General features: G+C 38.0%; 1 protein-coding gene across 1 annotated transcript in view; it reads left to right on the forward strand.

Annotated features, from left to right (window-relative positions):
- The first annotated feature begins 913 nt into the window (after window positions 1–913).
- The window catches only part of LOC129233047 (uncharacterized), a 31,162-nt gene continuing 5,430 nt past the window's right edge, over window positions 914–26,645 (forward strand). The window contains exons 1-6 of the mRNA XM_054867129.1: window positions 914–1,076; window positions 2,545–2,699; window positions 3,024–3,168; window positions 7,413–7,625; window positions 24,121–24,262; window positions 24,365–24,414. Coding sequence (XP_054723104.1) covers window positions 914–1,076; window positions 2,545–2,699; window positions 3,024–3,168; window positions 7,413–7,625; window positions 24,121–24,262; window positions 24,365–24,414 — 868 coding nt within the window. The remainder of the gene's footprint in view (window positions 1,077–2,544; window positions 2,700–3,023; window positions 3,169–7,412; window positions 7,626–24,120; window positions 24,263–24,364; window positions 24,415–26,645) is intronic.

Genomic DNA, 26,645 nt, shown 5'->3' on the forward strand with positions numbered 1-26,645 from the left:
TGCTAACTTACTACGACACTTTTGGCTGTTTAAATATGTGTTCGTCTTTTTCTTTACTAATAATAAAGCTGAAAGTCTCTCTGTCCGGAGGATGTCTAGATGTCTGTAGGATGTCTGTCACGCGCATAGCGCCTAGACCGTTCGGCCGATTTTCATGAAATTTGGCACAAAGTTAGTATGTAGCATGGGGGTGTGCCCCTCGAAGCGATGTTTCGAAAATTCGATGTGGTTCTTTTTCTATTCCTATTTTAAGAAAAAAAATATCATAAGATGGACGAGTCAATGACGAAATGATCATAACGTGGAACCGTAACATGGGCACAAGCCAATGGGCGAGATACGAAATGATCATAACGTGAAACCGTAAGATGGGTACAAGCCAACTGGCGAGAAAATTCTCCATACATTATTTGTAAATATACAGGCGAACCAAAAGACCTTTTCATTTTTCTATTACGCCCAAAGTCGTGCGTGTATCACTAGTAATTAAATAAAACGAGTTTTTTTTTTTAGTACTACTGGCACTGCGTAGTTGGTCAAAATACCCGCAGACCGACAGCTGATGCGACCGTTGCCAAAACGGGAATAAGGTCCGTTGTATTTTAGTTGTTAATATGGATGCCGATATTGGATTCAGTTTGAATAAAATTGATATATGAAATGTTATTACTTTATATTTTCCTTATGATATTATATGAAAACATTACAATGTGTAGATAAAAATTCAAAGCCAATGTTCAAAATTCCTAGAATGCGTAAAAATATCCTAATAGATTTTGACAGTCTGGGTGCTTGTTTCAGTTATTTTACGCGCCAGTATCGTTTGTCACCGCGGATAATCCGCGCTTCTTCTGACGGATCTCTGTCCTGGATTTCAGGTCCGTTCGACGTGGACGTCCTGGAGACGTTCGAGATGCCCCTGGTGCAGTCCTCCGAGTTCCGCAGCGTGCGCATCGTGTTCGACGGCGAGTTCCGGCGGGTTAAGAAGGACGAGGAGCGATTCCGCATCTTCTTCCTCAACCTCTTCGGGAGGCGATATCCGACCGTCCGCTGGCACAACGTCACCGCGTCCGAAGGTGAGCACTTAGAGCCCCTTCAAGAGGACAGGCCGACCTGTCCGACATTTTGGTTCCAAGGCTGTCATTCCAAGCTCGTCAGCTTGCGAGATCGAGATCCTCGCTCACGTGATTGGTTGTGACGTAGAAAAGTCGCAAAGTAGCATTCTAATCTACTCGAACTTATCTTGCGGCTAAGTTCGATTAGATTGGAATGCTACTTTGCGACTTTTCTACGTCACAACCAATCACGTGAGCGAGAATCTCGATCTCGCAAGCTGACGAGCTTGGAATGACCGCCCAAGACAGTTTTGGATCCGACCTTGTTCCTAGTATCACGGGACGCGGGAGCCAAGAAAACCAAATGCCTACTGCAAAGAAAACCAAGTGTCAGTCACCAACGAAGCCAAATATCCACCGCCAAGAAAGAGGAAAGAAATTAACTACGCAATTAAGAACAGTTTTCACGACAGAACATGTTGGGATTTTCACACCTCTGTATCTTAGCCCTATGAAGATCCCCGGAGTTGAATTTTGGTGTACTCCATCTCTTGTGACCCCTGACGAAGTATACCAAAATACAGTCCCCAGGACCATCAAGGGGAGGAGGAATTTAAGTTCGAATATTGCTACTCAAAAACCTTTTCGTGTTCTTTGACAGGGCTACAGCCCAGACGAAAAGAGGGGTCGAGCTGAACTTTCGCACACAAATTCCTTGTGCTCTACTTATGTGCTTTTTGTGCCATTTGACCCCCCCTCCCCCCTTGTTTCTATCCCCCAAATCATACCTTCCCGGGGGGCTGTAACAGCCCCCCGCGGATCTTTGTTAATGATTTTTGGTATAAATATGCTTGACGCATCTGTTCCTCAACAGATGGCGCTGCAGGTACTTTTAGAGGTATAAAAAAAACGCAGTCCGTAAGATCGCCAAAATGACCGGCGTATTCGAAGAATTAATCAAAACCGAACAGGCAGAGACAGAAATACACTGTTTATTTGCAATATGCTTGGAAAAACAGTACATTTTTAGACATACACACCTGCAGCCTCAACAAAATACCTGCAGCGACATCTGTTGAGGAACGTTGTAACTAATTTTGAAAGGTTGTCCGCCTGAAAATGTACGGTTGTCCAAAGTATAATGCAACACACGGTATGTTTCGATCGCTAGTTTTTACTGATATTTTTAATAGTTGACAGGACAAGGGGTCATTGTCTCAAGCTATTTAAATCTCAGGTTAACATGGATATTAGGAAAAATTATTATTTTAGCAGGGTAGTGGAACAGCTTACCGGAAGAGGTGGTCATGAGCAAGGGAGTAGATAGTTTTAAGAGGGCCATTGATCTTCACTGGGGATTGTAAACAGACTAGGACCAGTCTAGCTGGGCCCAGAGCCTGTTGCTGGTCGCCACTTTTGTATTTGTATTTGTAAATGTATCAGTTATTTTCAAGTATGTGTGTGTGAAGTGTTTTCTGTCCTCCTATAGGGAGTGTTGTGGTGGATGCCGTGATAACGGGGGTGAGCGAGGAGCTGGAGAGGACTGCGGAGAACCTGGCCCGGGATATCGGCAGCGGGCGGGCGGATATCCGGTACGAGGACAACCGGCCCTGGAAAGCCAGTTCCGTCTTCATGCCCTCCAGGGTGAGTACCACACGGTGTCTTCCAATGAGCTTCAGGGCGATTCTCGGAAAAATTGTCCCTTCAGTAACGCTAAGTTTTTAATTTTATTCAAGTAACAATGGATTAAATATGGGATTAGCTGTTATGCTTTGATAGTATACATTAAAGCATTAAAGCATATTATTCCCCTACAGCATTATTTTTTGAAGACTTTGGTTAGCTGGAAAACACAAAAAACTTAGCGTTACGCACGGGACATGTTTTCGAGAATCGCCCATCAACGAACAATAATGATATAAATATGATTCAATAAATAAACAATAAATCTGACCATTTTTGTGGCAGAGGCTCCTGGAGGAGGAGGACGGTGCGGAGGCGAAGGAGGAGGCGGGGCTGTCGGTGGCCTGGATCGTCGCCATCGTCATCAACGTCGTCCTCATCGTCGTCTTCGTCATCGCCATCGTCTACTGCTACTGCCGGAGAAAGAAACGTAAAACACTCGTTTTCTCCTTTTCTGTCTTTCATTTTAGGGATGGTCATAAACGATGTCACGTTTTTTTCCAAAATATCTGACCGCCCTTCTTCTGCACAAAAAATCACAGTTAGTCTTAATCCATCCAAAAGTGTCACAATATGTTACAGTTAGCCGTACTCCCCTTCTTGTGTCACAGCATCCTTGCCCTTCCTCTGTCACAAAATATCACAGTTAGTCTTAATCCATCCAAAAGTATCACAATGTGTTACAATTAGTCGTACTCCCTCTCCTTGTGTCACAGCATCTTTGCCCTTCTTGTGTCACAAAGTATTGCAGTTAGTCTTAACCCATCCAAAAGTGTCACAATGTGTTACAGTTAGCCGTACTCCCTCTCCTTGTGTCACAACATCCTTGCCCTTTCTTTGTCACAAAGTATCACAGTTAGTCTTAACCCATCCAAAAGTGTCATAATGTGTTACAGTTAGCCGTACTCTCTCTCCTTGTGTCACAGCATCCTTACCCTTTCTGTGTCACAAAGTATCACAGTTAGTCTTAACCCATCCACCTGTGTCACAATGTGTTACAGTTAGCACTATCCCCCGTGTCCCAAAGTATCCGACAGTCTTACCCCTGAGCTTGTTTCACAAAGTATCACAAATATAGTCTTACAAACTTTTCCTGCGTCACAAAATGTCAGCTTTTACTACCCCCTCCCCTGTGTCACAAAGCGTTAGATTTAGCCTTGCTCCCTAATCGTGTGTCCCAAAATGTCACAATTAGTCTTATCCCTAAAAGTGCATCGCAAAGTGTCACAATTAGCCAATCCCCCTTTGTCACATATCACACTGTTTATTATAAGCATATTTTTACAAAAAAAAGCGGGATGTCACACCTCTTGTTGACACCTCCCTCCTCCTTGTCACCAGGGCCGACGAGAGGTCATGTCAGCCTAGTCGGAAACAAGGAGCCCCTCCCTTGAGGAAGCCCGGTTTGGTATCAGAGTGGTAAAATTTTATAGGGGAGGGGAGGCCCGAAGACCAAACTGACAAGTGACACTTTGTGGTTACAGTGGGATGGGTAAGGCTAATTGTGACACTTTGCTACACATGAGCAGTGGTAAGGATAATTATGACATTTTTTGACACAAGGACGGGTGAGGCTAACTGACTTTCTGACACGGTGGGGGAGTTATGGCTTACTGTGATACTTTGTGGTACTTAGTGCTTTAGCTCTCTGCGGTTGTCGCAAACTCGCAATTTTGCGAACCTTCTGCGCCATCCAAAGCGTAACATGATTTGTGGACAGCATTTTGCGACGAACTGATGTGTGCATCACATGACTTCCTTTTACGCCAATTTAATGATAATAGCGCCTTGGCGTAAGCAAGGAAACACTAAATATTTTCACCCCTAGTTTCTTGCGAACCGAAGCAAAAAAAAAAAAAAAGTTTTACACAGACTTATTTCCCCATTATTGGCAATTTTAATGTGATTCGGTGGTTAACTCTTTAAACATCACCAACATTGGCCGAATTAAAACCATATTAAAAAAAAAATCGCCAAATTTTTCGTCAAGTTGGCGACAAAACTTGGTGGCAAAAAACGTGGCGATATATCGCCAAAAATTTGCCAAATTATAACACCACTTAAGTCAGCATTGAAATTAACAATGATTTCCCTTCAAAAAAGGTGTAAAAGACTCCCTTAGGAAAATCCGAATGCAACCAAAAGGGGAAGGTGCACAACTAGACCCCACTAGGAGTTTACGTACCAAATTTAAATTTTCTAGGACGAACCGTTTTTGAGTTATGCGAGATACATACACACATACGCAAATACATACGTAACGTAATCATTTTGATATGAACAACAATTTCTTGTTTGTTGTTTATGTCAAAATGAGATATATATCATTGTTGGGGGGTTTGAATGGAAAGTGTTAATTGTTCTAACAAAATACAAAAAAAGTCTGGAAAAAATTATTTGAATAAACGATATCTATCCTATTATTCAGGGTTCTTACGACCATGAAAAACCTTGACAAAAAAGTTTATTTTCAAGAGCTTGAAAACCTTGAAAAAGTTTTAAGTAATTGGAAAAATTTCTAAGTGCTTAAATTCCACCAAAAATCATCGGATTGTGCTTAAGAGTTTTTAAAAAGTATTTCCACAATGTAATTTTCTGAACATATGTTCGATTTGCAACATCGCGAAAAATTGCTTCCGTGTTTGGGATTTCAATCCTTTTGCATCTTGTAAATATTTTGAAGTTTTTTACAATCGGAAGCTATTTTGACATACGGTACCTCAGAATAGTTTATTTTTTGTTTAATTTCAATATTTTATAAAGGAATTATTTTCGAAACCATGACAACATTGAACTTGCTCGGATTTCGCGTAAAATTGCTGTTGTGTTTGAAATTTCAATCTTTTTGCATCCTGCAAAGATTTAAATATTTTGGCTAATCAAATGGTATTTTCGCATATGCTACCTCAGATTAGCATATTTTATGTTTAATTGCAGTAAAAAAATAAATAAATTTATTTTATGAAAAAACATGCCAACTTCAAGCTTAACTCCAGATTTCGCTGAAAATTGCTTCTTGTGTTTGAAATTTCATTCTTTTTGCATCTTGCGAATATATAAATATTTTGGCTAATCAGATGTTATTTTCTACCTTATATTAGCATATTTTATGTTTAATTTTGGTAAAAAATAAATAAATTATTTTATGCGAAACATGCCAACATTGAACTTAATTTGCAAAAATTTGCTTCCCTTGTTTGAGGTTTCAATCTTTTGCATCTTGTAAAATTATCTTAGCTAATTTTTGGTTATTAGAGATTTTTTGAAAAAAAAAATAATTTAAACAATTGAGCATCTCACATTTTAACTTTAAGTAAATATTCAAAACATAAAGTTGAACTACATAATTTTATAAAGTGGAATTTATTATTACATCATTTTCTTTATGTCTGTATAAGAAATAATGTATTTGCGTATCTAAATTTGTTTATTTTTTCCAATTTATTTACTTATTTTTTTGAAATTTTTTACGTTAGTATCGAAATTTTCCAAAATTTTATGCGAAAATTTGAAATAATAATCTTTCATTTTTAGTTCAAATTTAGGTTTAGATCATAAAAATAAACCAGACAAACATGCGTGAAAAGTTTTACGGAAATATATAAGAAACTTTGTGAGATATCACGCACGCAAAACGAGAAACCGGCACTTGAGAAAAAGAGGCTTAAACAGCTGCTGTTAACATAAATCTCTATGGGGAAAGTTTACGCATTTTTAAGAAAACTTGAAAAGTTTTTTGCGAATGGAAATAAATAAGGTATCAAATTGTTCAGAACTACATTATGTGCATGACACATATATTTTTTAAGAAAGTCGAAAATTCTGAAGGTGAAAGGTCATTAGACTCTTTAAAAAAATATTTCTAAGCAGCATAGGATATTTTATCTTATTTTCTTCTGTGCTGCTATCTGTCATTAAAAAAATATATATTTCTAAGCAGCATGGGATATTTCGTCTTTAAAAAAAATCCTTCTGTGCTGCTGTCTGTCATTAAAAAAAAATATTTCTAAGTAGCATGGGATATTTTGTCCTGAAAGAAATTCCTTCTGTGCTGCTGTCTGTCGCTAAAAAAAAAAGAAAAAAAAAATTCTAAGCAGCATAGAATATTTTGCCTTAAAAAAAAAGAAAAAAAACTTCTGTCTTTGCTGTTGCCTGTCATTAAAAAAAAATTTCTAAGCAGCATGGGATATTTCATCTTAAAAAAAAATCCTTAAAAAAAAAGTCCTGAAAGAAATTCCTTCTGTGCTGCTGTCTGTCGTTAAAAAAAAAAAAAAAAGAAAAAAAAATTCTAAGCAGCATAGGATATTTTGCCTTAAAAAAAAAGAAAAAAAACTTCTGTCTTTGCTGTTGACTGTCATTAAAAAAATATTTCTAAGCAGCATGGGATATTTCATCTTAAAAAGAAATCCTTCTGCTGTTGCCTGTCATTGAAAAAAAAAAAAAAAAAAATTCTAAGCAGTATGGGATATTTCGTCTTTAAAAAAAAAAAAAAAAAAAAACTTATGTGCTGTTGTCTGTCATTAAAAAAAATCTAATTAGTAGTATAAGAAATGGTTTCGTTAAAAAATGTTCCTTCTGAAAAGAACTCGAGTGTCCTAAAAAGGAATCCTTACTTATTGAAATGTGTGGCAGGACACCTGGAGGGGCGTGGAGCTGAACCGCTTTCTTTTGCAGAGAGGGAGCTGGCGCGGACCGCGGTCCGCGGGCGCTTCCAGGGCGGCCCGGAGCCCCTGTTGTTCGCCACGAAGGCCGCCGCCGAGGGCAAGGCGCCCTTCCAGACCGTCTTCACCGTGGAGGACGGAAGGAGGACCTGCAACTGCTACTCCCCCAGGTGCTACTGCTCCGTGGGGGACGGAAGGAGGACGGAAGCCACCGACAGACGATACGGTCAGACACGCCCCCTTCGAACCATGCGCGCGCTCGCGCTCCTCGAGTTTGCGACAGTTTAAGTGGCAGATTCAACTCGAGTTCAATCGATTGTATCTTGATCAGCAGGAAATTTCCGTTAAATACAGTAGACTCCCGATTATCCGCTAGCCGTTTATCCGCGGGGCGGATTATCCGCGAAACAATCAACAATCACGAACATGTATTTTCGCAGTAAAAACCGAATACCAGTGGCTGTTTTTTTTTTTTTTGAAAAATTGTAAATTTACACTCAGTTGTTTTTGCTTGATTGAATAATAATAATAATAAAAAAAAACAGCCCAACTGTAAAAAAAACAAAAACAAAAAAACAGCCCAACTGTAAAAAAAAAACAGTTGGGCTGTTTTTTTTTTATTATTTTTTTGAAAAATTGTAAATTTACACTCAGTTGTTTTTGCTTGATTGATTGATTTGATTTAACTTTATTATTATTATTATTTTTGTGCGTTCTTCATCGTACATACACTTGTTTGTTATTGATGTTAAGTTCGGTTGTGCAAAAATACCAAACATTTGTACTGTACTCTATATATATTTTGACTGTTTGCAGAAAGTGTTATGCATCAATACAGTTAAGAATTTGAGATAGGACAATTTTTACCTGATTTGTCCCCCATTTTAGTCTTTTTGCGGTTATCCGCGATTTTTATTATCCGCGGCACTTGTGCCTTCCAATTCCACGGATAATCGGGAGATTACTGTATATATATATATATATATATATATATATATATATATATATATATATATATATATATATATATATATATTGTACTGGTAGATACGAATGTCGATACAAAAGTAAGGTTCCCGTCAATTTTACAAACATACAGCCCTGTCTATTCTCATTAAAATTAACATCGTTGGAGGGAAAAAAAGGTTCTCTATTTTTATGCATAATCGCCATCTTTTTCTGTGCATTATTGTCGACTGTGCCCTAACTTCTGTATCGAGTGCCACAGAATTCCACCGTCAGAGTGGGACATGACAGTCAACGAACCACTCCGCTCTTGATGGCAGTTCGGAGCTTGAGTCTAGTGATTACCACTTGTTTCCTTCCTACTCGCGAGTTAAAGAGCACTTTGATGGCCAACGTGAGAGACGACAAAGTCAAACGAGCTGATGTGTGCATCACATGACTTCCTTTTACTCCAATTTAATGTCATTTCTCATTTTTGGCAGTTTTAATGTGATTCAATAGCTTACTCTCTAAATATTACCACCAATGGCCAAATTAAAACCAGATTTAAAAAAATAAATAAATAAATAAATAAAAAAATCGCCAAGTTGGCGACAAAACTTGGCGACCAAAAGACGGGCAATATATCGCCAAGTGTCCGCCAAATGATAACACCACTTGTGTTTACATCGAAATTAACAATGATTTCCCCCCAAAAAGGGGCAAAAGACCCCCTTTGGAGCATCCAAATGAAATCAAAAAGAAAGGTGAACAACGAGACCCCACTAAGAGTCTAAGTACCAAATTTCAACTTTCTAGAACATTCCGTTCTTGAGTTATGCGACATGCATACACACATACGCACATACGTACATACAGACGTCACGAGAAAACGCGTCGTAATTAACTCGGGGATCGTCAAAATGGATGTTTCGGGTGTCTGTAGGTTCCTAGGCACATATCCACGTGTGGTCGTGTTGAAAAATAAACTCAACATTCATTCGGGGGTGAGCAAAATGGAAATGAAGGCCGATTTTTTAATGAAAATTTTTTCGCGAATACAATACTTCCTTTTTTGTAAAAGGAAGTAAAAGGGGTTGAAATGCTTCTTCAGCGGGTGTGCGGTGGAATTCTGTGACACTCGATACAGAACCGTCGACAATACTGCACAGAAAAAGATGGCGATTATATATAAAAATAGAGAAACGTTTTTTCCTTCCCGTTATCAAGAACAACGTTACAACGGAATATTCGTTTCAGCGAAGTAACGTTTCAATTCAGATTGAATGGGGTCGTTTCCAAAATTTTAAAAGTATTTTTTTTCTGAAAGAGCATGCTTAAAAACATAGGATCTGACCATTTTTTAAATCATTTGTTTAAGTTTAATATTTTTAAAAGAAAATTACTTAAATCGGTGAGCTTTCATTGTTTACGCTTCTGCCGATGACACCACATGATGAAATGCCATTCAGAGTGCAAAATATTTAATTTGCATCTTTACTCACGTGTATGGGCAACGATAGGGTTGATAGCAAGCGTAGAGCGCAATTTTAATTCGCTTCTTGATCATCATAACGTGGAAGCGTGGTAGAAAGATGCGCCTAAGAGCATCATTTGTGACGTCATCAAGACCACGAATTGTTTGAAAAATCGGACATTTCAAAAAAAATAATTAAAAAATAACTGTTGGGAAAATGAAAGTATTTTCTGGGTCCATGTTTTTTTTTTTTTTTTTGCTCATTCTATCAATTTCAGTGACAAAAAGTACTACTTTTGACTGAAGGAAACAACCCCATTATCGTTACCCAGCTAAAATTGCATTACAATGAAATTTCCGTTACAATGAACAAAGTTCGTTGTAGGGCTATTTCACAGTGTTTCGGACAGATGTAGAGTCCGTAAGCAGGACGCCTATTCCCCTGGCAGTCCACAGGCAGCCTATTCTGTGGCTTAACTGGAGTTGGCTGCCTGTATTGTGAGGCTGTGAGAAGTTGAGCTCCGACTCTGACAATTTTTACGTCTGTTTCGGAAAATAAGGAGGGGCAATTGGCGCTAAGTTGAGTAGAGAAACTTTCTTAGTACTTTTTCAAAAATAGTCCAACTAAAATCCGAGCCAATAACGCGTCTATTTTTCACTACGATTGCGATTCCGAGTCACAACTGACTGCAACTGTATTTATGTCGAGGACTGCATACTAAGTGTCTTGCCTCCATTATTTTATATACCGATAGATGGCAGCACCATCACCGGATCGAACAGTTAGTGAGAATGTAGAACTAGTCCAGGAGCTAATAGCTAGCACCCCCAGAGGTATCGTTTCACTTGGAGGACATTGAGACCACGAGCCTATTTAACGTTGCCCAGTCCCCTTTAATGACGACCATCGAGGTTCGAACTCAGGACCCTCCGGCCCCGAATCCGACACTCTACCGATCGGGCTACCACGGCCCCCTATTTTTCACTAAAGTACTCAGGGGTGATTGTGTTTCGGTATTTTACCGAATTTCCGGAAGTATTTCCGGTATTTTTATGTCCGAAAATACCGGAATTACGGTTTTTTTTGTTATGCTTTTATCTCCCTACCTCCGCAATTTTTAAAAAATGATATAATACCCATCAAATATACCTGCAAGAGCCTTAAGATGGACAGCTATCCCTTAAGATGGACAAATGTCAAGATAATTTTGTATAACACCAGCTCAAAAGTAACTTTGTAACCCGTTAAAAATTTAATCACATGTACACACACTATTTTGACTCTGATTATTGAACTATTTAATACTATGGCATAGGTGCACTTAAGTAATATTGGCCAAAGATTACCCCCCCCCCCCCCCCGTTGTCGCTTCGAAACTTTCAGGTAGTTTTTGACGAACTCGCAATCCCCCTGTTAAATGAAGAAAAGCTACTACTTTAGTAGGGTCGTGGGCACTTGGAACAGCTTACCGGAAGAGGTGGTAACGAGCAAAGGAGTGGATAGCTTTAAGAGGGTCGTTGATCTTTTAATTGGGGACTCATAAATTGACTAGGACCAGCCTAGCTGGGCCCAGAGCCTGTTGCTGGTCGTCACATTTGTATTTGTAACATGACCCTTTTTTCGCCATAACTGTTTAATGTACCGCTTGATTGGTACGATATTTTAATCTGAGTTTGTGTGTTGGCAGGACTGATTCAAAATTGTAGGATGTGCTAATCAAACAGTAAATTAAATGGTTATGCCACAAACAAACAAAAAAAAATGAAAAACAATTAATTTGAACTTTGACATCTTGAATTCAAATTATGTTTTTCGCAATCACGAGTGTGTGTGTATGTAGACGTGTGTGGGGGGAGGGTTTATGTTTGTGTGTGTGTGGGGGGGGGTATTTGTATGTGTGTGAAGGCATGTGTGTGTGTGCGTGTGTGTATGTGGGCGTGTGTGGGGGGAGGGGTTATGTTTGTGTGTGTGGGGGTATTTGTATGTGTGTGTAGGCATGTGTGTTTGTGTGTGTGTGGGTAGTTGTGTGTATGTGTGTGGGTATGTAGGTGTGTGTGGGGGAAGGGTTTATGTTTGTGTGTGGGGGGGTATTTGTATGTGTGTGAAGGCATGTGTGTGTGTGTGTGTATGTAGGCGTGTGTGGGGGGAGGGGTTATGTTTGTGTGTGTGGGGGGTATGTGTATGTGTGTGTAGGCATGTGTGTTTGTGTGTGTGTGGGTAGTGGTGTGTATGTGTGTGGGGGAGGGTATGTGTATGTGTGTGTAGGTATGTGTGTTTGTGTCTGTGTGCAGGCATGAGTGTTTGGGTAATTGTGTGTATGTGTAGGTGTCTGTATGTATGCGTGTGTATGTGTAGGTGTAGGTGTATGAATGTGCGTATATGTGCAGGTGCGTGTATATATGCGTGTAAGTTTAGGACATTGACGCAACCTGGAGAAGGTTTTCGCTAGAGGAGCAGCATCGTGAGGCCGGCCGACGGTGGTGCTGGCAGAGGGTGCTGGCGGGAAAATAAAATCATACGAACGCCAAAAACAGTCAAGTGAGAACAATAAGCAATCGTGATTGCTCAACAAAAAAAAAAGTTACGGGCCCTACATAATTGTTCAAAATACTGTGAAACAGCTCTGCAACGGGGGATTTCACTGTATAACTGACGACATTGTGCGGCAGCGATAAACCCTTCAAAATGATCCTGATATCAGTCGTGCTGATTCTTATGTAAAACGACAAGGGTTCGAAAATATCATGATATTTTCGAAAATATCAAAAATATCCGATATTTTGATATATATCCGATATTTTCAATCCCTTTAAATTATAGTAACTGCATCTTCAAATCACTGTTGGTTATTTTTTTTATAATATTACTAGGGGCACCCGCACGGCTTCGTCCGTAATAGAAAAATTAAAAGGTCTTTTGGTTCGCCTGTATATTTACAAATAATGTATGGTGAATTTTCTCGCCAATTGGCTTGTACCGACGTTACGGTTCCACGTTATGATAATTTCGTATCTCGCCAATTGGCTTGTGCCCATGTTACGGTTCCACGTTATGATAATTTCGTAATTTATGATAGTTTTTTTCTTAAAATTGGAATAAAAAAACAACCACATCGAATTTTCGAAACATCGCTTCGAGGTGCACACCCCCATGCTGCAAACTAACTTTGTGCCAAATTTCATGAAAATCGGCCGAACGGTCTAGGCTCTATGCGCGTCACAGACATCCAGACATCCAGACGGAGAGACTTTCAGCTTTATTATTAGTAAAGATAAAGATTATATTATATATACTTAAAATTAATGTTTCTTTCATTATACATAAAAATATAAAATTAATGTAAATATTTACGTACTTTAATTGAGTTACTGATAAAAGCATTTGCTGCTTCACTCATTTTTCTTTTGTTATCTTCTTGTACAAAATTAGAAGATCAGAAATTAAAAAAAAAATATGCATTTGCCATTGTGCAGCCACATGACCTTTTCCTTTCTTCTGACCAACTTTTAATTTTCAACTGGGCATTTTAAATCTGTATTAAAATGGCCACATTACTAATACCTTTGCAATTATAAAATAAAAAGGAATATTATGTTATTGCATCACATTAATTATATCATATACATATAGTATATTACATTTGGATAATTTTTAACAATAAATTCATAATATTAATATAATTAATACATATATATACTTTTTATGCTGAAAATACCATAGTTGGAAAAATAAATCGAAAATATCAAAATATCATGATATTTTCAGAATAAATATCGGATATACTATATCGTGATATATATCATGGACATATATCGACCGATATATATCGGCGAGCCCTGAAAATGACCCTCTAAATCTAAATATGAGCCCCCCCCCCCCCATTACGTCCCACTCTTTGGAAATGGCGTTCCCCATTTCTGTTCAGCTGCCAACAGTTTCATAGCCATTATTTTTATTTGGAGAAAGACGAGCCATTGAGGTTCAAAGTCTAGAGAGTCTAGAGAGGTTCAAAGTTCAAAAGTATGAACATTAGGAGCAAGTTGGGAGACTCATGGTGATATTTCCTCCTAAAATAGTTTAAAAATCATCGAAACCGATCTTTTTTTGCATAGGGGGTATTTTTTGGGTGCGCTGTGTTTATGGCTTTAAAGCTTATCAATCAGGGGTGCCCATCCCCCCAAAATTTTCCTCAACTCTCTCTCCTCACCCCACCCCCTTTTGTTTTTAGCTCTTTTTTATGTTATTTATTTTTTTATAAATAATTTTTATTTATTTATTATTTTTAATATATTTTTTATTTATTTATTATTTTCAATATATTATTTATTTATTTATTATTTTTAATATATTATTTATTTATTTATTATTTTAAATATTTTTTAAATTTATTTATGTATTTAATTATTTTTAATTATTATTACTATTTTATTAGAAAATTTCTGTGCTTGGCCAATGACACACACATGCAAACTAAATAAATGAAATGAAAAATAAACAAAATAAAATAAAATAAATATCAATTTCAATTAAAAATAAATCAATAAATACATAATAAAAAGCAATTTAAAAAATCCTCCCCAAAAATTTTGATGGCGCAACTTGCGCCATAAACCCCCCTTGTGGGCACCCCTGCTTATCAATAACATAGGCGGTGGTTGGAGCAGTGGCGACCGGATGGCGAACAATTCTAATATTTTTAGTCGCCACGAGCTTAGTGGCGCCTACTCGTCCTGAGCTTCAGAACCTTCCACACTTTGGCAAGTTTCGAAACGGACAGCGATCATTGGGGTGATTTAGACTGTTGCAAACATGAGGAGAGTGAGCCGCCAGGTGGCGCACTCACCTCACATCACATGCACCGAGTGTTCACAGGGCAGTGGTTGCACCCCTGTACGTCTCAAGCTTTATGCACGACACGAACGACTTTGCTTGTGGCTGCTGCTAAGATATAAGCAAAACAAAACTGAACTCTCAATCTTATCGTGGCAACGAATACGGCATGGGCGGTCATTCCAAGCTCGTCAGCTTGCGAGATCGAGATTCTCGCTCACGTGATATGTTGTGATGTAAAAATGTCCCAAAGTAGTTTTCTAATCTACTCGAACCTAGCCGCAAGCTACGTTCGAGTAGATTAAAATGCAACTTTGTGACATTTCAACTTCACAACCAATCACGTGAGCGAAAATCTCGATCTCGCAAGTTAACGAGCTTGGAATGACCACCCTGGTCCGTATCTTCGGGTCACTGCGGCTACCATGATGTGGCCCTTATAAGTTGAGCTTCGACCTTGAGCTCAAGCAATGGGTTCCGATTTTAAGCGTACTGTGGCTCCGATGAGTTCAGCTTTGACCTTGACAACGGGCTTCGATAAGTATAATGTTGCTCTGATAACATTAACGTAAAGTGGCGCTGAAACGTGGAGTTTTGACCTTGACAATGGTCTCTGTTCAGTACAATGAGGTGCTGATAAGTTAACAGAGACCATTGTCAAGGTCAGAGTTCAAGTGTAATGTGGCGCTGGTGAGTTGAACTATGACCTTGACAATGGTTTCTGTTAAGTGTAATGAGGTGCTGATAAGTTGAACTCTGACCTTGACAATGGGCGCTGATAAGTTGAGTTTTAATCTTGGCAATGGGCTTTGATAAGTATAACGTGGCTGTGGAAAGTATAACGTGGAGCTGATAAGTTGTGTTTTAACAATACTCTCCGATAAGTATAACATGGCGCTGATTAGTTGAGCTTTGACGTTAACCATGTTTATCGCATTTTAGAGAGTTTCACTGAAAAAGAGACGAGTTTTGAGTCGGAAGGAAAGGAAAGTAACCTACTTAATACAAATGATCCCAAACGGAAATAAGTAGGATCAAGATCAAGCTTCAACTTATCGGAGAAACACCCAACTGTCGGCCGATTAGCAATTCAATCTCGTGGCGTTTACCTAGAGTTGGTTGTTTCCGCTTGCATGAAATGCACTGCCAGCTCAGTCAATTCCAGCCGAGGACTGCAGTTTCGTGCTTATTAGCACTCATCAGCCCGGCATAGGAGTGACTTGAGCTGGAGGTGGAAAACCTCTTAAGGAAGCCTAGAGTGCCAAACAAACTGGTAGCTAATACAGAATTAGCACTGACCAGACGAGTGACCGTCTGGTCAGTGCTAATTCTGTATTAGTTACCAGAACTTACTGAGTATACCTGCCTTGCCTTCAATCTTCGAGTTGAACCGAACCATTGTTTCGGTCTGGTCAGTGCTGATTCTGTACTAGCTACCAGTTTGTTTGGCACTCTTGGCTTCCTCAAGAGGTTTTCCATCTCCAGCTCAGTCACTTTCCTCTGCCGGGCTGATGAGTGCTAATAAGCACGAAACGGCAGTCCTCGGCTGGAATTGACTGAGCTGGCGGTGTATTTTAAGTATTTCTGCCTTAGGTCTGGCTTTAGGGCGGTAACTTACTGAATACACTGTTTACTTGATCCACTCCTCTCTAACTCAAGCTTTATGCACGTCACCAACAACATTACGCTTGCGCAGTTTGTTGCCGTCCTTGAGGCGGGGCTAAGGCGGAACTAAATGCAATGCACCAACGACCCGTTTACAGTGATGTTCCCATCCATTTTTCTAAAGGTATCCAGTAATCCAGCAGGAAACAGTGATCAGATGTAAAGTAAGACAAAACAACGTTAGATGAAGTACAAATTTGCAAATTACAGCAGACACGTGTTTCGGCGTTACAGGGAACGCTTTTTCAATGCAAAAAATAATGAGCTTATGGATGAAAAGACATCCGCCAAAAGCCAAGAGCAGATAAGCATGCAGCTTAAAAGATAAAAACAGCGGATTAGCCAAACACCAATGACAAAGTTATAAACCGATCCGGAACCAATAGGAATGCAAGCAAAGGCCAAGAGCTTTCTCTTAGGTACGAACCCAGAAAGAAATGGTGTTTGGCTAATCCGCTGTTTTTATCTTTTAAGCTGCATGCTTATCTGCTCTTGGCTTTTGGCGGATGTCTTTTCATCCATAAGCTCATTATTTTTTGCATTGAAAAAGCGTTCCCTGTAACGCCGAAACACGTGTCTGCTGTAATTTGCAAATTTGTGCTTCATCTAACGTTGTTTTGTCTTACTTTACTGTTCAGCACAAAGGTATTTATTTATCTTAGTGATCAGATGGTTTGAACATTTAACGAAGTAACAACAACTATTTAAATGCCGACAGGCTAAAAACGAAGGCAAATGATTTATGCGGCAAAACATATATCACAATCCTTTTTCGGTTTCTTGTTTTCTAAAAGAGTACTATTACGCTAACGGATGGTTATTATTTTTGTTATTAATGTTTAGAAGTGTCGTGGTCTTATTACACGGTGCGACTTTAGTTGCAGCAACCTTTTGCAACCTTCTTCGTCCACTCGCAGAGCAATCAAAGTGCATCAAAGTGCATCAATCAGTGCGGCAAAGTGCATCATTTGTGACGTCATCAAGACCACGCCTTGTTTGCAAAATCGGACATTTAAAAAAAAATGATTAAAATAAATGTTGGGAAAATGAAAGTATTTTCTGGGTCTATGTTATTCTTTTTTGCTCATTTTATCCATTTCAATGACTGAAAGAAGTACTTTTGACTGAAGGAAACCACCCCATTATTGCATGCAATTGTCGGCGACTTCAAGCCATTTTTCCCTGTAGAAACGCATGGAGTTGCAGGAAAAAGTTGCAGATAATTGCATCGTGTAAAAAGACCATTGAAGTTTTTTGTCGTACGCTCTGCATATAAAAATCCAAACTGAACCGCCTTTTCAAAGTGGGGGTAGGCCAATATACGGCTTGGCCAATGACACTGCTACACCTTCAGAGGGCGGTCATTCCAAGCTCGTCAACTTGCGAGATCGAGATTCTCGCTCACGTGATCAGTTGTGACGTAGAAATGTCGTAAAGTAGTACTCTAATCTACTCGAACGTCGCCGCAAGCTAAGTTCGAGTAGATTAAAATGCTACTTTGCGACATTTCTACGTCACAACCGATCACGTGAGCGAAAATCTCGATCTCGCAAGTTGACGAGCTTGGAATGACCACCCATGTTCTCTCATCTTCAGCTTTGCCGTCACTGTGATGTTTTCTTTCTTGTCATCACTCTCCTTTCACTGTTTCGATGAAAATCACTCTCACCATTTTTCTTCAACCATTGTGTATGTTCTATTCTTGTTTCAATTTCTACTATCAGTTACCACAATTCCTATTTATGTGTTTATATGTCTTGTTGGGCCGTGGTAGCCCGACCGGTAGAGTGTCCGATTCGGGGCCGGAGGATCCTGAGTTCGAACCTCGACGGTCGAAGATCCACCGTCGTCATGAAAGGGGACTGGGCGACGTTAAATAGGCTCGTGTTCTCAATGTCCTCCATCTGAAACGATACCTCTGGGGGTGCTAGCTATTAGCTCCTGGACTAGTTCTAAATTCTCATTAACTGTTCGATCCGGTGATGGTGCTGCCATCTATCGGTATAAAAAATAATGGAGGCAAGGCACTTAGTATGCAGTCCTCGACATAAATACAGTTGTAGTCAGTAGTGACTCGGAATCGATATGTCTTGTTCAAATTTTCAATCGTTGATACAAATACTTTTTATTCATCCGTTCAAGTACAAATACTTTTATTTTTTAACACGGAATGGATGACACTCGATGTTAATATTTTTCATTCATTTAATTTTATTAATTAATTTTAATTTTTTATGGGAGAAAACAAATTTTTTATGTGAGTTATTTAGCGAGAATTAGAACGCGAATAAATAGTAGTCCGAAAAATAGAATCAAAGAGAGTAGTCTAACGCCAGATATTGAAAGGGAAAGAAAATCCGATTTCTATTTTACCACTTAATAGAGTGATCCTGCAATATGTATACAAAGCGTTCCGTTTTAACCTGCAAGACCTTTATTTTCGCAACCGTTAGTACTAGATGTATACTTTCAATTACAAAAATGTTCAAAATCAGATGCAGAGTTAAGATATTGAAAGTTTGAAGTGAAAATAGAAATAAGTCGATAAATACGAACTGTAACTTTTTATACGGGCCCTATGTCCCCTAACTTATACAGTCGAACCTCCATATATCGAACTTCCACATATCGAAATTTTCTACACATCGAAATCCCAGCAAATTTCTATGTTCATTACATAGAAAAATTGTTTCTATATATCGAAAAAATCTCTATATATCGAATTTTTTTTCGAGACATTCGTACATTTTTTTTCCACTTTAGACTGTTTGTCTCATGAAAAATGAAGGTCAGGGGAGAAAATGATGTTCACTAAAGGTTGCTACGAAACTCATAAGGAATCTGGGGTTGAGGGGTGTGTCGATAGGTCGTTGTTCCATTCTGGAGTTCTTAAATTCCCTCAAGTTTATTTCACATCTTAGTTGTAACCAGTAGCACTGTAAAATCAGTTTCAAGTTATCCCTTTTGTCTGTTGATTATCTTTCCTAGTCGTTTTAGCAGCAGTAAAAATCATCCAAGTTAAGTAGATTAATTTTTTACTTTTCTCTCGATTTGTCAAAACGAAAATCCCCTCATGTTGGGGATCGAGTTGAATTGAAGAAGAATGAAGATGTATGAAGGCGCAAAAATGTCATTTCTGTTATTTTTTTAATGATTAACTTTCATTTAATCCGATGCTCGTATCAATTAGAAATTAGGTTTCATGCACGAAAATGAGCTTTAATTTTAATGTTTTAGGATAAAATAAGGTAATTTCCATATATCGAAATTTCTATACATCGAATTTTTTTCCGGCTATTTGCTACTTCGATATATGGAGGTCCGACTGTATTTAGGGAAATAATCTCCATTGAAAAACAATTCCAGCACAAAAAGTTTGAATTTAGTACGACCAATATTTACCGAGAAATGAAACGCAACGTTTTGTGACTTTCACCACTTTCACTCGCCGTCAATAACGCCTTTTGGGGGAAAATATACTAATTAACATGTGTTATTATTATTCGTGTGCATAGAGTGCGGTTTTTCAAATTGTTCGAGGCTTCGCCGTGTGTTTCTTCGTATCACGGCATAACATTTGCATTTATTTTTGAATAGCAATGAAAAATATAAATGCCTTGTTTTTCTTACATTGACGACCTGTCATTCTTCTGAAAGGGCGATAAGTTCCAATGCCATCTTATGTACGGTCCCTTAAAACTTTGAACTGGAACATCTCCTTGAGTTTTGGCTGCTCAAATGTCTTGTTTATTGTGTCAGTAATAGTTTTCAATGGATATTATTTCTCTAAATATGAGTTAGGGGACCTGGGGCTCGTATAAAAAGTTAAATTTTGTAATTTTTGTCCCATTTTTATTTTTGCTTCAAACTTTCAATATCTTAACTCTGCATCTAATTTTGAACATTTGAAAGTCTGTATCTATGACTAACAATTGTGACATTAGAGGTCTTGCAGGTTAAAACGGAACACCCATATTCATATTAATAGTAATTATTTCATTAAAGTAACTGAAATAAATTTTTTCTTTGTTAATCTAAATAGAAATCAACTTTCATTTTTTTTCTGATCAAGAAATCATAAGAGAGTGTAATAATGAAGGAAATCTAAATAATTAGCTGACAAAAGCACATGAAAAAACACGCTTCTGGAAGCATCCGTTAGTTGCCCTCGTCTCCCCATTGTCGAAATACGAGGTCTTAAAGTCTGCCGAAATGTTTAGAAAAACAACGTCACGTTTAGCGAGTTTCGGTGGGCGACACTTTTCACTCGCTCTGCAGATGGATGTCCTGCTACATGCAGACGGCGAAGTCACGTGATACCTCCCATTTCCCGACAGACATTTTAATGTGTTGCTTTTGCAGGGTTGCCACTCAATTTCGGGAAAAAAATTCCCTGTGTTTTCCCTGTATGAAAATAAAACATTACAAACGAGTGAGCACTGATTATTTGGAAAAGAACATTAATATCTTGATAATTTCACCACAGGGTAAAAAAACGAAACACACATTTCTAAATAAATAAGGGAAAATAAATAAGAATTCATAATAACTGAAAGAATAGCGTGGTGGTTGAATATATTCAACTTCTCATTCAAAAAAAAAAAAAAAAAAACTTCTCTTAGCCATGGACCTAAAAGTGTATAAGTGACCCAGAACAATGATTATTGACGACTCATTTCATGCACTCTAAATGATCATGAAATTCAAGATTCTATTTGTATGATAAATATTTTAATATTTACTTTAAAAAAAAAACTTTCAAGCAAAATGACCATTTTTTATTTTACTTTATTTCTGAACTTTATTAATATTCTCATTATAATTATTACTATTTATTTAATTTTTGGTAGTTTATATGTTTGGGAATTGATTTTTGTAACTTTTTTTTAAGAAGGGAAAAAAAATTCCCTGTATTTTCCAGGTTTTTGAGGAAATTTTCGAAATTCCCTGGATTTTCCCTGTTTTTTTTGTTGATTTTTGAATTCCCTGGATTTTCCCTGTTTTTTTGTTGATTTTTGAATTCCCTGTGTTTTCCCTGTTTTTTTGTTGATTTTTGAATTCCCTGTGTTTTCCCTGTTTTTTTTTTGATTTTTGAATTCCCTGTGTTTTCCCTGTTTTTTGTTAATTTTTGAATTCCCTGTGTTTTCCCTGTTTTTTTGTTGATTTTTGAATTCCCTGTGTTTTCCCTGTTTTTTTGTTGATTTTTGAATTCCCTGGATTTTCCCTGTTTTTTTGTTGATTTTTGAATTCCCTATGTTTTCCCTGTTTCTTCAGGTTTCCCTGTGGCGTGGCAACCCTGTTTTGGTAAAACTTCGACTTAAAGATCTTATGAAAATGATCTTATGATAAATACGCTCTTTCGCTTGTTCTACTCATTGATTTTTTTTACTCAAAAATTTCAAATGATCAGACAATTAAATGAGGGAAGCCATCGGTAAAACGAAAAATCGTCTTTCAAAAGAATGAGAAATAGAGAACTTGCTTCCAAAAGGCGTTAGGTCAAAATGTTCAAAAATTGAATCTTGGATAGAAAAGATAGCAACGCATGGTTGACGATACTATTGCGTATTTACGATTGAAGATATTTCAAGGTTTAGTTAATCGAAAAAAGAGAGAGAAATTTCGTGATCTTTACCGAAAAGAGCAGCACGGTCTTTACAGCGGCTTGCGTAGAGATCACGTGGTTTGTCTTAAGTGGGGCTCACTGGAAAAACTCTCTCGTAAAATAAATAAAAGTAAATAAAAAAAACATTTTTTTAAGTTAAATTTCAATACAATAAAAATAAAACATAAATAAAATAAAGAATGAAATGAAGACAAAAATAATCAAAATATATAAATAAAATAAAATAAAAAAAACTTGACAAAGCTAAATTAAAAAAGTAAATAAATGAATCAAAACGTAAAAGAATAAAAATTATAAAAAAATGGAAAAAAAAATAAATAAAATTTCTAAAAAAAGCAAAAACATACAAAGATAAAAAAATTAATTTGAATTTTGACCTGTTGAATGCAAATTACATTTTTCGCAGTCACGAGTGTGTGTGTATGAAGGCATGTGTGTGTGTGGGGTATGTGTGTTTGTGTTTCGGGGGGTATGTGTATGTGTGTGTAGGCATACGTGTTTGTGTCTGTGTGCAGGCATGAATGTGTGGGTAGTTGTGTGTATGTGTGTTTGTGTGTATGTGTAGGTGTCTGTATGTATGCGTGTGTGTATGTGTTTGTGTGTGTAGGTGTATGTATATATATGTGTGTGTGTACGTGCGTGTATGTATGCGTGTGTAGAATATGGATGCAACCTGGAGACGGCTTTCGCTAGAGGAGCAGCATCGTGAGGAGCCGGTCGACGGTGATGCTGCAGAGGGCGCTGGCGGGAAAATAAAATGATAGCACATCAAAACAGTCAAATGAAAGCAATAAGCAATCGTGATTGCTCAAAAATAATACACTCACTGCCAAAAGTTAAGCACGAAGAGGTAAAGCCCTGGTTTCCTAGAAGCGAAATCACCGAGCTTTGGCGTCGCTGCTCCAAAGCCACGCTGAAACCAAAGTCAAGTGATTCCGGCGTGGCCACTCACGACGTTGATTTCGCTCGGGCGCGCATGCTCAGAAGAATCAAGTTTTCCTCTCGGCGCCGAAGGTCGGCGATTCGCTAATTGAAAACCAATGCTTAAACTGCGAAAAAAGGGATAAGTACTGCTTTGATTGACAAGAAATGAGTCAGTAAAGTAGCAAATATGTTTATGCAATGAACAAAACAAGGAATCATATACAGATATGAAAAAAATAGTAAATTCCCATGAATTATAGAATGACGTCATATTGGAAAAGTCATATTGGAGAATGACGTCATATCGCTTTAAAAAGCGTTATATTTTCAATTCCACGTAACGTGGAAGTTCCAAACACATTCTATCAGACACAGAAAAAAAAAACTCTTTATTTTGGTACTAAATTTAAAAAGTTTTAAATATATTTTCACTGCAAAAATCACGAAAAACCTTTAAAAGGTTTTAATTTAATAAATTCGTTAATTAATGTCATCCGATGACGAATTCTAGCTAAGAACATTCTCGGTCATCTATCCATTCGAACAATTTTTTTTTCAAAATCGGTCCATACGTATAGGCGCTAGAGTGCCACAGACAGATACACAGACACACACTTACACAAATACACACACACGTCAAACTTAAAACCCCCTTCCTTTGTGTGTCGTAGGTGGCAATTGTTGGAAGAGCGTATTGAGAACTTTTTAATGCAAAAAATGTTTGAGCTGCCCCCCCCCCCCCATTATCGAACATAAGGTCTTGAAGCCAGTCAAACTTTTTTGAAACGTCGACACATTTAAAGTCTTAGTTTCCTAGAATCGAATCGCAGATCTTCGACGTCGCTCCTCGCCGTGACGCTGAAATCAAAGTCAAAAGGATTCCGGCGTGGCCATTCACGGCGTCGATTAAGCTCGGGCGCGCATGCGCAGAAGAAACAAGTTTTCGCCTCGACGAGGAGCAACGACTACGATCGGCGTGTTCGCTCCTAGGAAACCAAGACTTAAGGCAAGACAACTTACTTAGCGAGAAATGGAAAGTAACCACGTGACTCCGCGCATGTGCCGGGACATCCATCCACAAAGCGTGTGAAAAGGTGACATCCATTTCTCACCGAAACTCGTTCCATTTGGCGACTTTTCTCCAAAATTGCAACAAGACCTCCTATTTCGACGGCGGGGACACGAGGGCAATTTTATTATTGTACTTTTCTACTTTTTTTTCTGTCACATTATGCTTATCGTCTCGCCCACAGTGGAGGAAAACGAGGACGACCCCCAAGGCTACCCCAGCCCCTCTCCGGAGCCGACCTTCCCCACTCCCCCGCCCCCCACGCCCCCGCAGCCCCCCTCGCCGGACCCGTCGGATTTCTGGAGAGCAGAGACCAGGCAGGAAGAGTGAGTAACTCTTCTTTTTTTCTTTTCTGTCACAGTGATACCTCAGAGTATGTAGTGTCCAGTATGCCTTTCATGTATTCTCTTCCATTTTGTACTCAATAGGGATCCGGATGACATGTTCCTGCCGGGCGCCATTTCGGACCCCGAACCAGGTTAGTGCATATGTCCTGGGCGTCCCTCATTAAGGGAGGAAACCAGTTTTAACGGGTCAAAAAATCCATTTTCTTTTTTAAATGTTATTAAATGTTAGTAGAACTATTCAAGAATATATTGCCAAAGTTTCAATTCAAAATTCTGCTTAATTCCGATGCTACTAGCACTTAAAAAATTGAAGTTTTAAAAATGCTCACAGCAGTTTTTTTTTTCGATCACGTTTTCTCGAAACGTCTTTTTTTTTTTTTTTCAACTGGTGTGCTTTCTGGCACAAAACGTTATGAACCAATCGTTCTGAAATTTTGTGTGAATGTTCTTTATTCAATGACACTCTATATGAACTTAATTCTGAAATGATATTATTGTTAAAAAAAATTTTAATGCGAAAACGATGAACAAAAATGGTAGAAAAACGTAAGTTTTGTAGTCAAACTCCCAAAAGCATGAAATGGTTTATTGTTTTAATCAAAATTAGGTTTATATCCTGAGGAAATATGTTGTTAACGATAAAGATATAAAAAAAATGTGATGATAACAGATAAAAATTGTGACTTGAGTAATGCTCACCAAGCAACAAGCTCTGCTGTCGACCATCCATGGACATCAGCTTCTAACCTTTCTGTTTCTGGCAGAAATGACTTGAGAAAATGAAAAAGTGTACTTCAAAAGATGAATCAAATATCTTTCAAGTTTGAACCAATTCTGATTATTCCTTCGCTGCTGAAAACAATCACGAAAAATACTAAAATTTCTGCCTTCTAAACTGGTTCAACACTTACTGGTCAAAATGGTTAACATTAAACGATCCAATTAAAAGTTGGCAAAACTACCGCTCCGAAATGAGCGCAATTTTGTGTACAGCAAAATGAGGGAGCGGGAATTGAGTGCGAATCTCTACATAGTATAAAATGAAGTCTCCAAAAAGCGTCTGTGTGTTTGAACTCGCAAAACTCGAGAACTACCCGGCCGATTGCGCTGAAATTTTAACCGTTTGTACCTTTAAGTCCTGAGAAAGTTTACAGAACAGTTAGAAAACAAATCCATGAATAGTTCTTTTTTTATTCTAATTTACTTCCAATTTTCACATAAATTCCCGAATATGGGGGTGAAAAATGACTCGCAAATAGTAATATTAAATATCGTTAGAAACTGTAGAATTTTCCGCGTTCTACTCAATTTGTTTTAATGCTCTAACTTTATTACGGCGGGAGTTATTTGCGTTTTTAGCTCGATTTTTTTAGTCTTAGCTGAAATTTAGGCAGTTCTTTCTTCAATTAATAAATCAATAAAAAGCGAAGGAATTGTCCCACAGCTTCCTTTTTGACGCCATTGGAAAAAGCGACCTTTCTTACTCCAGATCTAACTCGACCTGTGGTCGAAAAAATAAGCTTTTACCTCGAAAGGAAAAAAGTTACAAGCCTTTTTAAATCAAGTTTAAGAAATCTCGATTCCATTCAAATTGTGAACCATTTTCTTTCGCATTTAAATTACTTAAACGTATTTTATTTTGTGTTTCCATGGTTACGCATTTTAAATCCATCTTTCTGGATTTAATTTCTTAAATGTATTTTAATATTGTCGCATTGTTTGGAAAGGAAATGATGATGTTTTTTTAAATTTATTTTTTACGCCTGATTGTTGAATATACGTCACTCGACACAATTTTTATTTTCAAGGTGGACCGGGCAAAGCCGGGCAACGCAGCTAGTTTTTTTTTATAAGTTACAGATTTATTATATATATTTAAGTTGGTTTTAAAGCAAATCTTGCATCAGAAAACATGATCAACATGTTTCTATCACCTTCTCGAGCCGCGAGATGACATGTTCCACTGTCGACAGCACTTTGTAAGGTAAAACACCAGTAGTTGCCAGTACTTCAGTAGTGGCTACTTCAAGTTTACTGTTTGCCCACTGATTGTATGTAATTTGGCAATCGTCCAAGTTAAGGCGATTCCATATGAATGAATCTAGTAGGGCAGACGGAAAAATAGCGATGGGATTTTGATGCACGCGTTTCATAATTTCACTAGAGCCTTATTTATTTATTCTCTTCATTGAGGTATAAAAGAGTAGAAAAAAAAATGAGTTTCTATGAAAAAAAAAATTGAATTTTGACATCTGGAATTCAAATTATGTTTTTCGCAATCACGAGTGTGTGTGTGGGGTATGTGTGTTTGTGTGTGGTATGTGTATATGTAGGCATTTGTGTTTGTGTCTGCGTGCAGATA

The sequence above is a fragment of the Uloborus diversus genome, unplaced genomic scaffold (assembly GCF_026930045.1).
Source record: "Uloborus diversus isolate 005 unplaced genomic scaffold, Udiv.v.3.1 scaffold_15, whole genome shotgun sequence".
Taxonomy (NCBI): Eukaryota; Metazoa; Arthropoda; class Arachnida; order Araneae; family Uloboridae; genus Uloborus; species Uloborus diversus.